This window comes from Peromyscus leucopus, chromosome 8a, assembly GCF_004664715.2.
Source record: "Peromyscus leucopus breed LL Stock chromosome 8a, UCI_PerLeu_2.1, whole genome shotgun sequence".
In the NCBI taxonomy this organism is placed as follows: Eukaryota; Metazoa; Chordata; class Mammalia; order Rodentia; family Cricetidae; genus Peromyscus; species Peromyscus leucopus.
In genome coordinates, this window is record NC_051085.1 from 42,353,850 (window position 1) to 42,366,735 (window position 12,886).

At 44.3% G+C, this 12,886-nt stretch overlaps 1 protein-coding gene across 1 annotated transcript in view; it reads left to right on the forward strand.

The window, feature by feature from the left end:
* The window catches only part of Mthfd1l (methylenetetrahydrofolate dehydrogenase (NADP+ dependent) 1 like), a 188,095-nt gene that overhangs the window by 82,676 nt on the left and 92,533 nt on the right, over nucleotides 1–12,886 (forward strand). Inside the window, exon 20 of the mRNA XM_028858204.2 lies at nucleotides 4,124–4,235. Within this exon, the coding sequence (XP_028714037.1) occupies nucleotides 4,124–4,235 (112 nt within the window). The remainder of the gene's footprint in view (nucleotides 1–4,123; nucleotides 4,236–12,886) is intronic.

Genomic DNA, 12,886 nt, shown 5'->3' on the forward strand with positions numbered 1-12,886 from the left:
GGGTAAAAATCATGATTACCAGGCTGGATAGAAATCGACCAAATGGTTCCTATTCTGGTGAGATGGGAATAATGACATTTCCGGACCTGTCAACCATAGTTAGTCATTCACAGAAACCAGAAAGGAGAGAGAGAGAGATACAACAGGATGTGTCAGGTGATCTAATATAACCTGTTAGCTTCCCATTACTGTAACAACTGCTCAGATAAACAACATCTAAAGAGGAGAGGTTTCTTCTGGCTCACAGGGTCAAGTTTTCAGTCTGTGTCTGGTCACCCTGTTGTTTTTGGCGCTGTGAAAGACAGCACATCCTGATCAGAGAATGTATCAGAACGAGCTGCTCCCCTCATAGCAGCACATGAAGGCAGTAAGTGACCAGGGTTCAGTGGTCCTCTTCATGGAGATGCCCCTTCCCCAGGACTGAAATCCTCCCACTTAGGCCCCATTTCTTAAGGATTTCACCACTTTCCCTTGGTGCTAAGACTTCACCACAGAGGCCCATGGAGGATAGTCAGGAATCAGACTCCAGCAAAACATTCCATAATGCACACATCAAAACATCCTGTTGTTCTCCTAAGATACATAATTGCCGATTAAAAAACAAAATTTAAGGGCTAGGGAGGTTGCTCAGTGAGTAAGAACGCTTGCTGTGCAAGCATTGGAGCCTGAGTTTGAATCCTAATTGCCCACATAAAAGGCTAAGTGTGGCCACAAACACCTGTAACCCTACCTCCTGTGTTGAGGTGGGAGACGGAGAAGGGAGGACCTGGGGCCAGCTAACCTGGCATGTGAGCAGTGAAAAGCAAGAGACCCTGTCTCAAATAAGATGGAAGGCTCAAGACCAAAGCATGAGGTTGTCCTCTGACCTCCACATGCAGACTGTGTCTTGCGTGATGCACCTGCGCACACACACACACACACACAAGAAACAAAGATAGAATCACAAAGAAGTTTTGCTGATAGATGAGTCATATAGCCTAGATAATAAGAAAAGCTCTGTGGAAGATGCAAGTCCTTTTCCTTTTTTAATAAATAGATTTGCCTTAGATTAAGCAGCAACTTGGGGTGATTATTCCAGGAATCATGAAGCCTATGCCTGTTCGGCCACACCATGTCACCTGTGACCTGTGGGGAACCAGGGCCTGATGCCTCTCTGACAGATGGCCACAATGAGATCGCAGTCTGTGGAGGAGGGGAGCCAGCTGCCATGCAGGGATGGGGCCGGGGACTTGGTCTGCATTGGGCTTCTCCAGGGTAGCAGCATGCCCCAGGCGACAGACAGGATTGGGAGACTGTGGACCAGACTTGCGAGTCTCTTTTTCAATTTTTCCTCAGAGCACTTGAAAGGTGTGCGTGTGTAGCTAGACGAGAGGTGTTGTGGGTAGTTAGGGAGATGGACAGTAGTCATGTGTACCTGTGAACACGAATGCTTGTCGGATTTTATAGTCCCCGTATGTTTGCATCACTTTGACCTCAGGACCCGTGTTATTCACTCTCCTGAGGACTCGGACAAGAAAGCTAAACATCGAGTTCAGATCGTGGCTTTGAGAAGCTGTTTTATTCTCAGACCATTTTTTTTTCTTCCACTAACTGTCTTCCTGCTTTTGTTCAGCTCTCTCGTCCTTGAGCCACGCTCAGCGAATAGCCCAGCGTGGTTCATGGGAATTTTCCGTGCTTCCGAGCCGCCCCACCCCCACCCCGTATCACCCCCTGCTTTCCACTGTGTCAGCAAAGGGGCAGCCTATATTTTCACAGGTGGGGCCAAGCCTTCCTCTGAGCAGACCCCCAATAACCTGCCTGGGGTAGGGATAAAGCCTGAATGTTTTAATGAGAAAATTATTTTCAGATAGGACTAAAAAGCCTGTTGTCATCAATAAAGGAAAATTTAAAAGTGTATAAAAATGACTATATTGACAAGGTTCATTTAAAGACTTTGAAAGCCTGAAATTTTTAATTAGTCCCTTATATTGGTTTTGTTTTGTCTGTAATTATGCTGACTGGTTTTATGTCAACTTGATACAAGCTAGTTATTTTTGGAAGAGGGAACCATATCCCCGCCAGATTGACCCATGAGCAAGCCAATGGTTGACGTGGAAGGGTCCAGCTCACTGTGGGCAGTACCATCCTTGGACTGGTGGTCCTGGGTGATATAAGAAAGCAGAAGGTTGAGAAAGCCACGAGGAGCAAGCCAGTAGGCAGCATTCCTCGATGGCCTCTGCCTCGGTTCCTGCCTTAAACTTCTGTCCTAACTTCTCTCAGTGACGGAATGTGATCTGACGGTGGTATGCTGAAATAAACCTTTTCCTCTCCGGGTTGCTTTCAGTCATGGTGCTTTATCACAGTAATAAAAACCATACCTAGGACGGTAGTCAGTAAGAATTGCTCATAAACTAGGTATACACGTATATATTTTGTATGCTTTCTATAGTAAATTTGAGTTGGGTATGATGGTACTTGGCTGCAATCCCGGTATTTAATGAGCAGAGATAGGAGGATCAGGAGTTCAAAGTCATCCTTGACTACATAGCAAGTTTGAGGCCACCCTGGGCTACATAACAACCTGTCTGAACAACCACAAATCGTTTCTATCATTGGTACATTTCACCCATGGTGTTTTTTCTCTTTTTCTTTGCTTTCGTTGTCTTAATAATTGCCAGGTTTCTAACATATAAAATAGTTGGATTATTTTTCAAGGAATTAAACAGAATTTTTAAAAAGTGAGAAGACAGCTTTAGTATGAAAATAGTAGTCCGATCTCGTCCTTTATGTAATTGGCCTGCTCTGGTTCCCATAATTCATGAGTTGTGTTGATTTTTATATTCAGTTCTTTATTTATTTGTTTGTTTTGAGACAAAATCTCATGTAATCTATACTGGCATCGAACTGATAATCCTCGATTCTACTTTAACTTCCCAGATTCTGGGGTTGCAGGAATGTGCCACCATGCCTGGCTTTGACTTTTCTTCTTTTCTCCCTCCTCCTCCTCCTCTTCTTTCCTCTTTCCCTTGTTCCCTCTGTCCTTCCCTCCCTTTCTGTCTCCCTCCTCATGTCCTCTCCTCACTATGTAGCCCTGACTAGCCTGGCACTGACTGTGTAGACCAAACTGGCTTTGTATTCACAGAGATCTGCCTTCCTCTGCCTCTTAAATGCTGGTAAATGTTTCTTGAATTGACTAATTGTTATTGGGGGGAGGGAGAACATGGAAGATATTATTTAGACTATCAGGGTTTGAGTTATTTTTTTAAATATAATTGGGCAATAAGAAATAAGGCACAGGGCTTATTTCATGATCAACAGGCAATGAACAGTAACTTATCAAAATTATAATTGGAGGTGATTGCATTCTTAGAGATTTTATCTCTCACTCAGCATTAACTGTAGGCTAATTCTGTCCAAGGAGACTTGAGACATACTTAATGTCTAAATCAATCAGGGTATCTTTGATTTCAGTTTTGTTTCAAAGGGTTTTGTTTTTTGTTTGCTTTTTATTTGTATGTATGTATGTATGTGTTTATGTTTGTATAATGTGTTTGGAGGCCTCACATTGGCATTGGGTATCTTCCTCTATCCATCTCCACTTTGATTTTCAGGCAGAGTCTCTCACTGAATCTACAGCTCATCGACTGGGTAGACCAGCTGGCCCAGCAACCTCCCCGGATCCACCTATGTTGGCCTCCTTCCCCTCCCTCACTTCTTGTGTGCTAACGTTTACAGCCTGGTGTCACCATGCCCAGTTTTTACATGGCCTCTGAGGATATGAACTCAGGTCCTCATGCTCTGGTGCCAGGCATTTTACTGGCTGAGCCATGTCCCCAGCCCTGTTGTGTTTATTTTTAGGTCAGGCTCCTGTAGCCCAGGCTGGTTTCTAACCCCTTCTGTAACTAGCCATGACCTTGTGTCTCTACCTCAAGTGTTGGAAGTACAGAGGTGCTCCACCCTATCTGGCTCACAGTACATTTAGATCTCTTGGGAGCTATTGTGCTTTGAGTGCGCAATATGGACTCAGAATGTCCGGGTAAGCTTTAACACGGAGCACTCTGTGGCACCTTGTGTCCCCAAGTTAAGCGTGGTTTCCATTCTTCCCTTTCCTTGGGGATTCTGATTTGTTCTTCTTCTTCTGTAGGGGACGCCTGTGTTTGTGCACGCTGGTCCCTTTGCTAACATCGCTCACGGCAACTCGTCGGTGTTAGCCGACAAAATTGCTCTCAAGTTGGTCGGGGAAGAAGGGTTTGTAGGTAAGTAGTATTATTTAAATTTTAATGATTGTGGAATACTGATAAAATTGAAAAGATAATGGCTGGGATAGAATATTGACGTGGAATCTCATCTTTTATACCTCTCTTTGTAGAGGGTCTGTTCTATTCCAGTACAATTATATTGGTTGAGCCATTGATTCTGTGGTCAAGCACATATGCCTTCCAATACCTGTCAGTTGAATGACCTTGGATGTATTTTTAAGTAGCACTGAACCTCGATTTTCTTATCTGTAAAATGGTGCTATTGAAATTACTTTAAATAGTTCTCCAATGGATAAATATTTAGAACTTACCACATTCAATGCTCAGAACTGGGGATCCAGTGGTCAGCAGAGCAGATCTAGTGGCAGGCCTTGTGGAATGTCCTGTCAATGGTGTGTGCACAGGAGAATGTGGTCATTGCCTGAGCCATTAGCAATCATCATAGTACTAATACATTAAAATCAATGGGATTTTTTTTTTTTCTTCCCGGAATCCTGGTGTGTTTCTTGTGACCTAATAGAAGGGAGGCTCCCAACCAATAGGCTCCAATTTTATTTGGTAGATTCATACTGTCTGCTGTCAGGAGGGGCCACCTGCCATAGAGCTTTCGTCATGGTTACTAGCCATGATCTTAGGCCAGAAGGATAAAGCTATGAAGAAGCAAAAAACAAAAACAAGGATTCATTTGATGCTGGAAGGATTTGATGGTCAGATTCCCCCCAGCCCGCAGGCAGTTCTCATTATCCCGTAAATGTCCATGATCAGGTCCAGCAGCCGCTTCCTTCCCAAGGACCATCAGCCCTGCATCAAACTCAAAAAGTGAGTCCTTTTAGTAGAAGAAAATTCTGCTGGGCAGAGGAACCTAGATCTACACTTTCGCACTGCAACAGCTCAGGGTTCTTTCAGAGTTATTGAGACTGATTTAAGGATCCCTTGTAGACACGGAGTCTGGATCAAATGAGGATTTATGTAATTCCATCCTTCAAAGATCTGTGTAATGCGCAATCATGTACTTTGCTGCTTAGGCACCAAGTCCACAGCAAGAGTGGCGAGGCACGCTAAGTGGATTTGCTCGGATGAGCATCCAAAAGCAGTAGAGCTAATGACCGAGGAGGCTGGGGAAAGGCAGATACTGAGGAGATGGGCACTTAAGTGAAGAGGTTCTAATGTATTGACTGTGGATAAAAGGGCTTCTAGCATAAAGCACTCTGGTTTGTGCTGACAGGGCTCTCTGCTTTACTTTATCAAGCAGGTATTTACAGAATATGCATCATCATGACAAAATATCTTTGAAGATACATGTTGATGGTGTCTGCAAAGCATGCTACTTCTCCTGTGTGGCCTGGATAAGGCATTAGACTCTGGGTGTGCTGCTTGGTGGCGTACTCATTGGGAAACTGTGAAGGTGGATCAGAAGAGGAGTGGGAAATGGAGGGTAGCACTGAGGCAGGGTTAGACATTATGGGATGGGAGCCTCCTCTTGGTGGTATGAAGCAAGAACTTTCCTAGGGCTCAATTTCCTCTTTGGTAACAGCAGAACCCCTTTACTATAACATTCAATAATATCCAAAGGAAAAGTGATCTGTAAGACATAGGCGACTAGGCAATGTCAACCACGCTTCTAATTACTCCTCTGATCCCTTGTAGTCTGAGGGGAGAGTTCCCTGGTAAGCTTGCCCAATGAGGGTGTCAGAACCCTCCTCAAGGCGCATTAACTCGCTATGCCTCAAATTCCTTGTGTGTAAAGTAAGGCCGTTTAAAAATCATAATTGTGTGTATGTGTGTGATGGGGGGTGGGGTAACCATGGCACATGTGTGGAAATCAAAGGACCAGTTTGCAGGATCGGTTCTCCCGCTCCACTTTAACGTGGGTTCTAGGGTTTCAAGCTCATGTCACCAGGCTGGCTCGGCAACGCCTTTATGCAGTCTGCCATCTCCCCAGCCAAAATAAAAAGTTTAAGAGAGCTTTCCTCACGGATTTAAAAAAAAAGGGGGTATGTGACAGTGTGCCTGTCAGGTTCTGGCCTGACCCCTTCGAACCCTTAACTAGTCCTTATTGTGACTCTTCCCCCATTATTGACGCGTGACTAGGAAAGGTTAAAGTCCTTTGAAGAATTGAGTTTATTTTGGAGTGATAATGATCCTCATTTTAATTGCTGTACAGTACACATCACTTAGAGTCCGCCATCTTAGAGTCCACCATCATCTTAGAGTCCACCATCTTAGAGTCCGCCATCTTAGAGTCCGCCATCTTAGCTGTACAGCGGAAGAGAATCAGTCACTGCACAGCCAGTCTTCAGAACTCTCCATCTTTGTGGTCACCAGCCCTTCCTTGCCTGGACTCCAGACGCTTACCATTGGCTTCTACTTTTTCTACCTTCTGCCTTTTCTACCCTCTAGTCAATCAGGGTGTGGTAGGGGAGACAAACCTGTTGAGTCTCAGCAGAGAGTGGGGTGTGGTGGTATTGTGTTCCCCAAAATATTGTGCACCCTAATAAACTTATCTGCGGTCGGAGACAGAACAGCCACTAGATACAGAGGCCAGAAAATGGTGGCACTCACACCTTTAATCCTAGCACTCCAGAGTTAGAAATCCCTCTGGATCTCTGTGAGTTCAAGGCCACATTGGAAACGGCCAGGCATGGTAACTCACACCTTTAATCCCAGAAAGCGAGCCTTTAATCCCAGGGAGTGGTGGTAGAAAACAGAAAGGTATATAAGGCGTGAGGACCAGAAACTAGAAGCATTTGGCTGGTTAAGCTTTTAGGTTTTGAGCAGCACAGTTCAGCTGAGATCCATTTGGATGAGGACACAGAGGCTTCCAGTCTGAGGAAACAAGATCAGCTGAGAAGTTGACCAGGTGAGGTAGCTGTGGCTTGTTCTGCCTCTCTGACCATCCAGCATTTCACCCCAATGACTGGCCCCGGGTTTGATTTTATTAATAAGAACTTTTAAGATTTCTGCTACCTACTGTGGGGTGCACGTGGGGGCGGGGGGCAGGAGCTTGTTGATTAACAAAGAATGTGGAGGCACTTGCTGGGAGTGGGGGAGCATCTCTTGGACAGAATCTTTCCTGTTTACGCCATTTAATATCACTCTCAGTTCTGCCCCAACATCCAGCAAGGACTCCTTTTGTCTACCCAGAATAATTACTCTAAGATAATGGAATCAACAGCCCATTTGGCCTTTGCCGTAGCTCAGTGTTTATTTAGTTAGCTGCATGGATTTGTCAGATGAGAGCCAAGTGCTTCATGAGAATTTTAGAAGAAAGTGCTGTGGGGACTGTAATGGCCCCTTCTTGGGAGCCAGTGGTCCCCACGGGAATCCACCCAACCTCCAGGCACTGCTGAGAGGCAGATCTCTCTCCAGCATCAGACCCAAGTCAAGAGTTATTTTTACTCTTTCTTTTACAAAGAAAGGAAAGGAAAAGGAACATTGACTTCCTAATTTTTAATTATTATTATCTCATTTAAGTTTATAAAAAAAATCTCAAAATTGTTCCCAAACCTCAGCTTTTTTCTTTTTCTTTTTTCCTGCTCATTTAATTGACTTCAACTCCAGTTTTCAGCTGAAGGCCCCGCCTCTACTTGAGAGTGTGAACCTGGAATTGTATGTGCTCATAGCTGAGGGTCCTTACATCCAGCGGTTGCAGCCACTGGAATCCATGGCTAGGCTTTGGAGGTCTACTGTCCCCTCCCATACTTAAATACTAATAGAGTGGGCCGAATGTGATAGCATATGCCTATAATCTTGGAAGACTAAGCCAGAGGGACTATGAGTTTGAAGCCAGCCCACACTTGTCTAAATAACTCAACCATCTCCCACCTAGATCAATCAATCAATAAATATAATTGTGATAATAATACCATGCCAGTGCATCTTAATATACTGTGGTAGATCATGTTTGTCTTGCCCCAACCCCTCTGTATTAGCCCATTTTCTGTTTCTATAATACAAATACCACAGATTACGCTTTAAAGAAAAGAACTCTGCTTTGACTTTTGTTCTTAGCCTGGGTTGATGGCCTGTGTTTTCTGATGGTCTTCAGGCTGGCAGAGTTGTGAGACAACAAAAGGCATCACATAGCAAGAGGTGTGTGTGTGTGTGTGTGTGTGTGTGTGTGTGTGTGTGTGTGTGTATACATGGGTATGGGGTGTGTGGGTGTGTGTATAAGTGCATGCCTAGATATGGTGTGTATTTTTGCCTACTTCTGCTCTTTTTTTAAATTTTTTTCCCTTTTAAAAATTTGTTTTGTTTCTTTGTTGTTTTGACTGTTGTTTTAAGAGAGCTATTTTTAGTACATGTGAGTGCAGATGTCTTAGGAGTCCAGAAGAGGGCATCAGATCCCCTGAGTAACAGGTGGCTGGGACCACACATGATATGGGTGCTGGGAACCAAACTCAGGTCCTCTACAAGAACAGCACATGCTCTTACCCACTGAGCATCTCTCCATCCCAGGGCAGATGCTTTTGAGACAGGGTCGCACTTAGTAGCTTTATTTGGCCTAGAACTCACTGTGTAAACTAGGTTGGCAGAGATTCTCTTTCTTACCTCTGCTTCCTGAGTTCTGGATTACAGACACCCCTTGATCCCTCTTCTCAAAAACTCATCAACCTTCCATCTCAAGGCCCCAGCCCTGGTGACCATATTGAACCCCATCAGTTCGGAACACCAGAGCTTGGTTCAGGCTCTGCCCTCTTGTGCCTCGTCGTGTTTATTCAATTCCAATGGGAGTGTAGAGAGGAACCGTATTCTAACGCAGTACTCTCTTGCCTTGAATGGTCTTTCTCAATACGTTGCTGAGTAAAGGTGACCTTGGGGGCCACTGACTCTAGTCATCTTGCTTTGCCTTCATCCCTCATCCTTTAGGACAGTTATAAATCTTCACTCCTGAGTTTCAGAGGACTCTAGTGAATAGTTACACCCAGCTACTGGCTTATTCGCGCCATCTGTTTTTATTGCAATGAAATGTTAAATACTCCATCATTTAGGTAGAAGAAAGCCAGACCAAACTAAACATTCCTATAATTTTATCCACCCTTTAAAAAAAAAAAGTCTGAGTTGAAGTAGTGTCCAGCTTCTGAGCTTAGAGGCTCCTGGAGCTCACCCTGCTGACATATAAAACCCTGCTCTCGGCCAGGGCTTCACTCTGTTATGAAGTTCATTTTTGTGTCTTGAGTAATGCTATACATAATCATGTCAGGGGTAAGAACTGGATTATTAGCGATCTGGCTGGAGGGGCTGTGCAAACCCAGGCAGCTGCTGAGTCTAGGGAGTGGACTTCAGGCATTGGACTCCAAAAAGCTCCACTGCAGGAATGTTGGTTCGTGCTGTCCCTGGATGTCGGATTCCGGGAGCTCGGTGCTGACTCCCGTTCGCTGGCCTTTCTCTACCACACATGCTTTCCTCCAGACTAGACCTCTTTGGGGTTTGGTTTTGATTTTGATTTTTAGCAGCCGGTCTTCAGCCCTTAATAAAATAATAATAATAATAATAATAATAATAATAATAATAATACCAAGGGGAGCTCAGTGGTAGAATGCTTTCCCAGCCCTGGGTTCGATCCCTAGCACAAATAAATGATAGAGGCTGCAGAGATGGCTCAGTGGCTATGAGCACCTGTTGCTCTTGTAGAGGACCAGGGTTCAGATCGCAGCACCCACATGGCAGCTCACAGATGTCTGTTACTACAGTTCCAAAGGCTCTGAGTGGGCCCCAGGCAAGCATGTGCTGCACATACATACTTGCAGGCAAGACACTCATACATGTAAAAGTAGAAAATAAGTAAGATTGGAACGTTCTGGTTATATACTACTGGGGAAAGTAAACAGATGATGTTAACCAACCCCTTTCGTTCCCGACACGTCTTGCTGTGCTTTCCCTGTGTGCTTTAGATTCAAGGGTTGGTTTGTGATCAGACGATACCTGGAGATAAGATTCCAGGGCAGAGGCTAGCAGGGCTAGGGCCTTGGACTCAGTTCCCAGCACTGAGAAAGAAGGCAGAGATATGACATGTGACTGAAATCTCTGTGACTTGGTGGCTGTGACCTGATAGTTGACTGCCGGATTCCTCCTCATAGCAATCCTGGGCGGCCCTCGTGGATGAAAGCCTTTGGTTTGAAGTTAGCTCCTGAGCTCAAGGGACAGGCCTGGTTATTCTGACCTTACCCCTCCTGTCTTAGATGTGCCTTGAACTTGTCTTCTACGTGTGTCTCCTTACTCTTCTACTGCGTTCCAAGACAGTCACACACACGCAGAGTAGGTGGTGACATCATGCCAATTGACTCCTAGAACCGTTAGCCAAAATCGACCGCTTTTCTCTAAAAATTATCCCATCACAAACATTACAGCAATATGAGATGTGACGCCCTCCTTCGCTCCGCCTTTTTTCTGCCTCTCTAGAGCAATGGTTCTCAACCTGTGGGCAAACCTCTATCTCCAGAAATATTTACATTATGATTTATAACAACAGCAAAAATACAGTTATGAAGAAACAGTGAAAATAATTTAATGGTTGTGGGGGTCACCACAACATGAGGAACTATATACTAAAGGGTCACAGCATCAGGAAGGTTGAGAATCATTGCTCTAGAGGGAAGCACTCTCCAGATGGGAAGAGGTATCATTTCCGGGTATACATTTATACCTTTACCACAAAATATCTACAATAAACCTTCTCAAGCCAACTCTGTTTACAAGATTAGGTTACAGTAATTTTTTGGACAGTACCCCAGATCCAAAGAAATGCCAGACACATCCATTTATTATGTAATTAAAGGTCAAACAGTTTAATGGGTGTTTGTAACCTAACAGTTTACTAGCTGTATCTAAGAATAATACCATCAATTGAAAATAACTATCATTCTTTTTCTTTTTCTTTTTTTTTCCTTCGAGACAGGATTTCTCTGTGTAACTTTGTTCCTTTCTTGGAACTCACTCTGTAGCCCAGGCTGGCCTCGAACTCACGGAGATCCGCCTGCCTCTGCCTCCCAAGTGCTGGGAATAAGGCGTGCGCCACCACCGCCCGGCAACTGTATTATTCTTAAGTAACCTCCATACCATATTAACAAGACACCTGTTGGGCACCACCCAACTTCACAAACCCTAGAACAGATGTGTTCAGCCTCTCAGCTTCTACTCGGTTCTTCCTTCTTCCTACAGAAGTCGTTCTAACTTGGCTTCACGAAGCACAGGATCGTAATAGATGCTGCTGTTGAAACAGTGACCTGCTTCACAGTAGCAGTACTTGCCATACCCAATAGATATTGTATACTACCTTTTTACCCTCAAAAATGTCAAGTATGCCAGACTGGAGAGAGGGCTCAGTGGTTAAGAATACTTACTGCTCTTACAACGGGCCTGGGTTCAATTCCCAGCACCCACACAAGCGACTCAGAATTGTCTGTAACTCCAGTTCTAGGGTATCCGATGCCCTCTTCTTGCGTCTGAGGGTACCAGGCATGCATGTGATGCACAGATATATACATGCAAACAAAATACCCATACACATAAAATTAAAGAATAATAGTTGGGTTTTGTTTTTGTTTTTTAATGTAAAGTGTCTCACAAGATGAGATGGCTCATATCTGTCATTCTAGCACAAACCTTGGGCACGCTAGCGAGATCATGTGTCAGAAAAGAAGGGAGAGAAAGTCTCTCAATATTATCCCCAAGGGGTTTTTTGTAATTTTTAAAAAATATATATTTATTTATTATCTGTGTGGGGGTGGCAGGAATGATGCTTATAAATCACATGAGCAGTTTCCGGCCTAGATAAATCTTTGCTGAGAGCATCATGAGTTAACTTTCCATCCTGAAAGCCTACTGTGTGCCAGACACCAGCCTAGAGCTTTGCGCTTGGGACCTCACTGGCTTGTTCTGCGACCCTCTGAAGGAGCCACTGCACTGGCCACATCTTCCAGCTGAGAAGACTGAGTATCAGAGTGAAGGGGTCTGTCCCAAGCGACAAGCTGGGGCTGGAAGGATAGTGAGTCGCACCTAGTCCTTGGCCCCTAACCTGAACTCTTGCTCACTACCTGTAAATGTATACTTTGGGTCCGCACCATCATTTTCCAGCCCTGTCTTTGCATCCAATAGGACTAATGTTTGTTGAATGAAAACCTAACAGTACATGTCAGTTATACAAAAGACTTCTCTAAAGGCAGGAGTATCTAGATTGCCATTAGGTTTTGTTGTTGTTGTTGTTTACCATGACCATGAGCATGTTTCCAACATGGCTTATTGATGTAGCAAATAAATAAATTGAAAGTCATTACATGAAGCCTGTTGCAGTGATTACAAGTCTCAGCTACTCAAAGGGCAGGGGAGAAGGATTTCTTGAGTCCAGGAGTTCAAGGGCCAGCCTGGGAAATAGAGTGAGATTCCCAAAGACTCCATCTCAAAATAAATAAATAAATATACATTAATTTTTATATAAATATAAATAAAAAGGCAGGGACTGGAGAGGTAACTCGGTTGATACAATGCTTGTTTAGCAGGATAGCTCCATGGGTGGAACCCAAGAACCTTGTAGAAACTAGACGTAGTGATGCATGCCTGTGATCACAGGGCTCAGGAAGTGGAGTCAGGGGGCCCACGAGCTCAGTGTCACCCTCAGCTCCAGAGTGATCCTAGAAAGGCCTGATCTA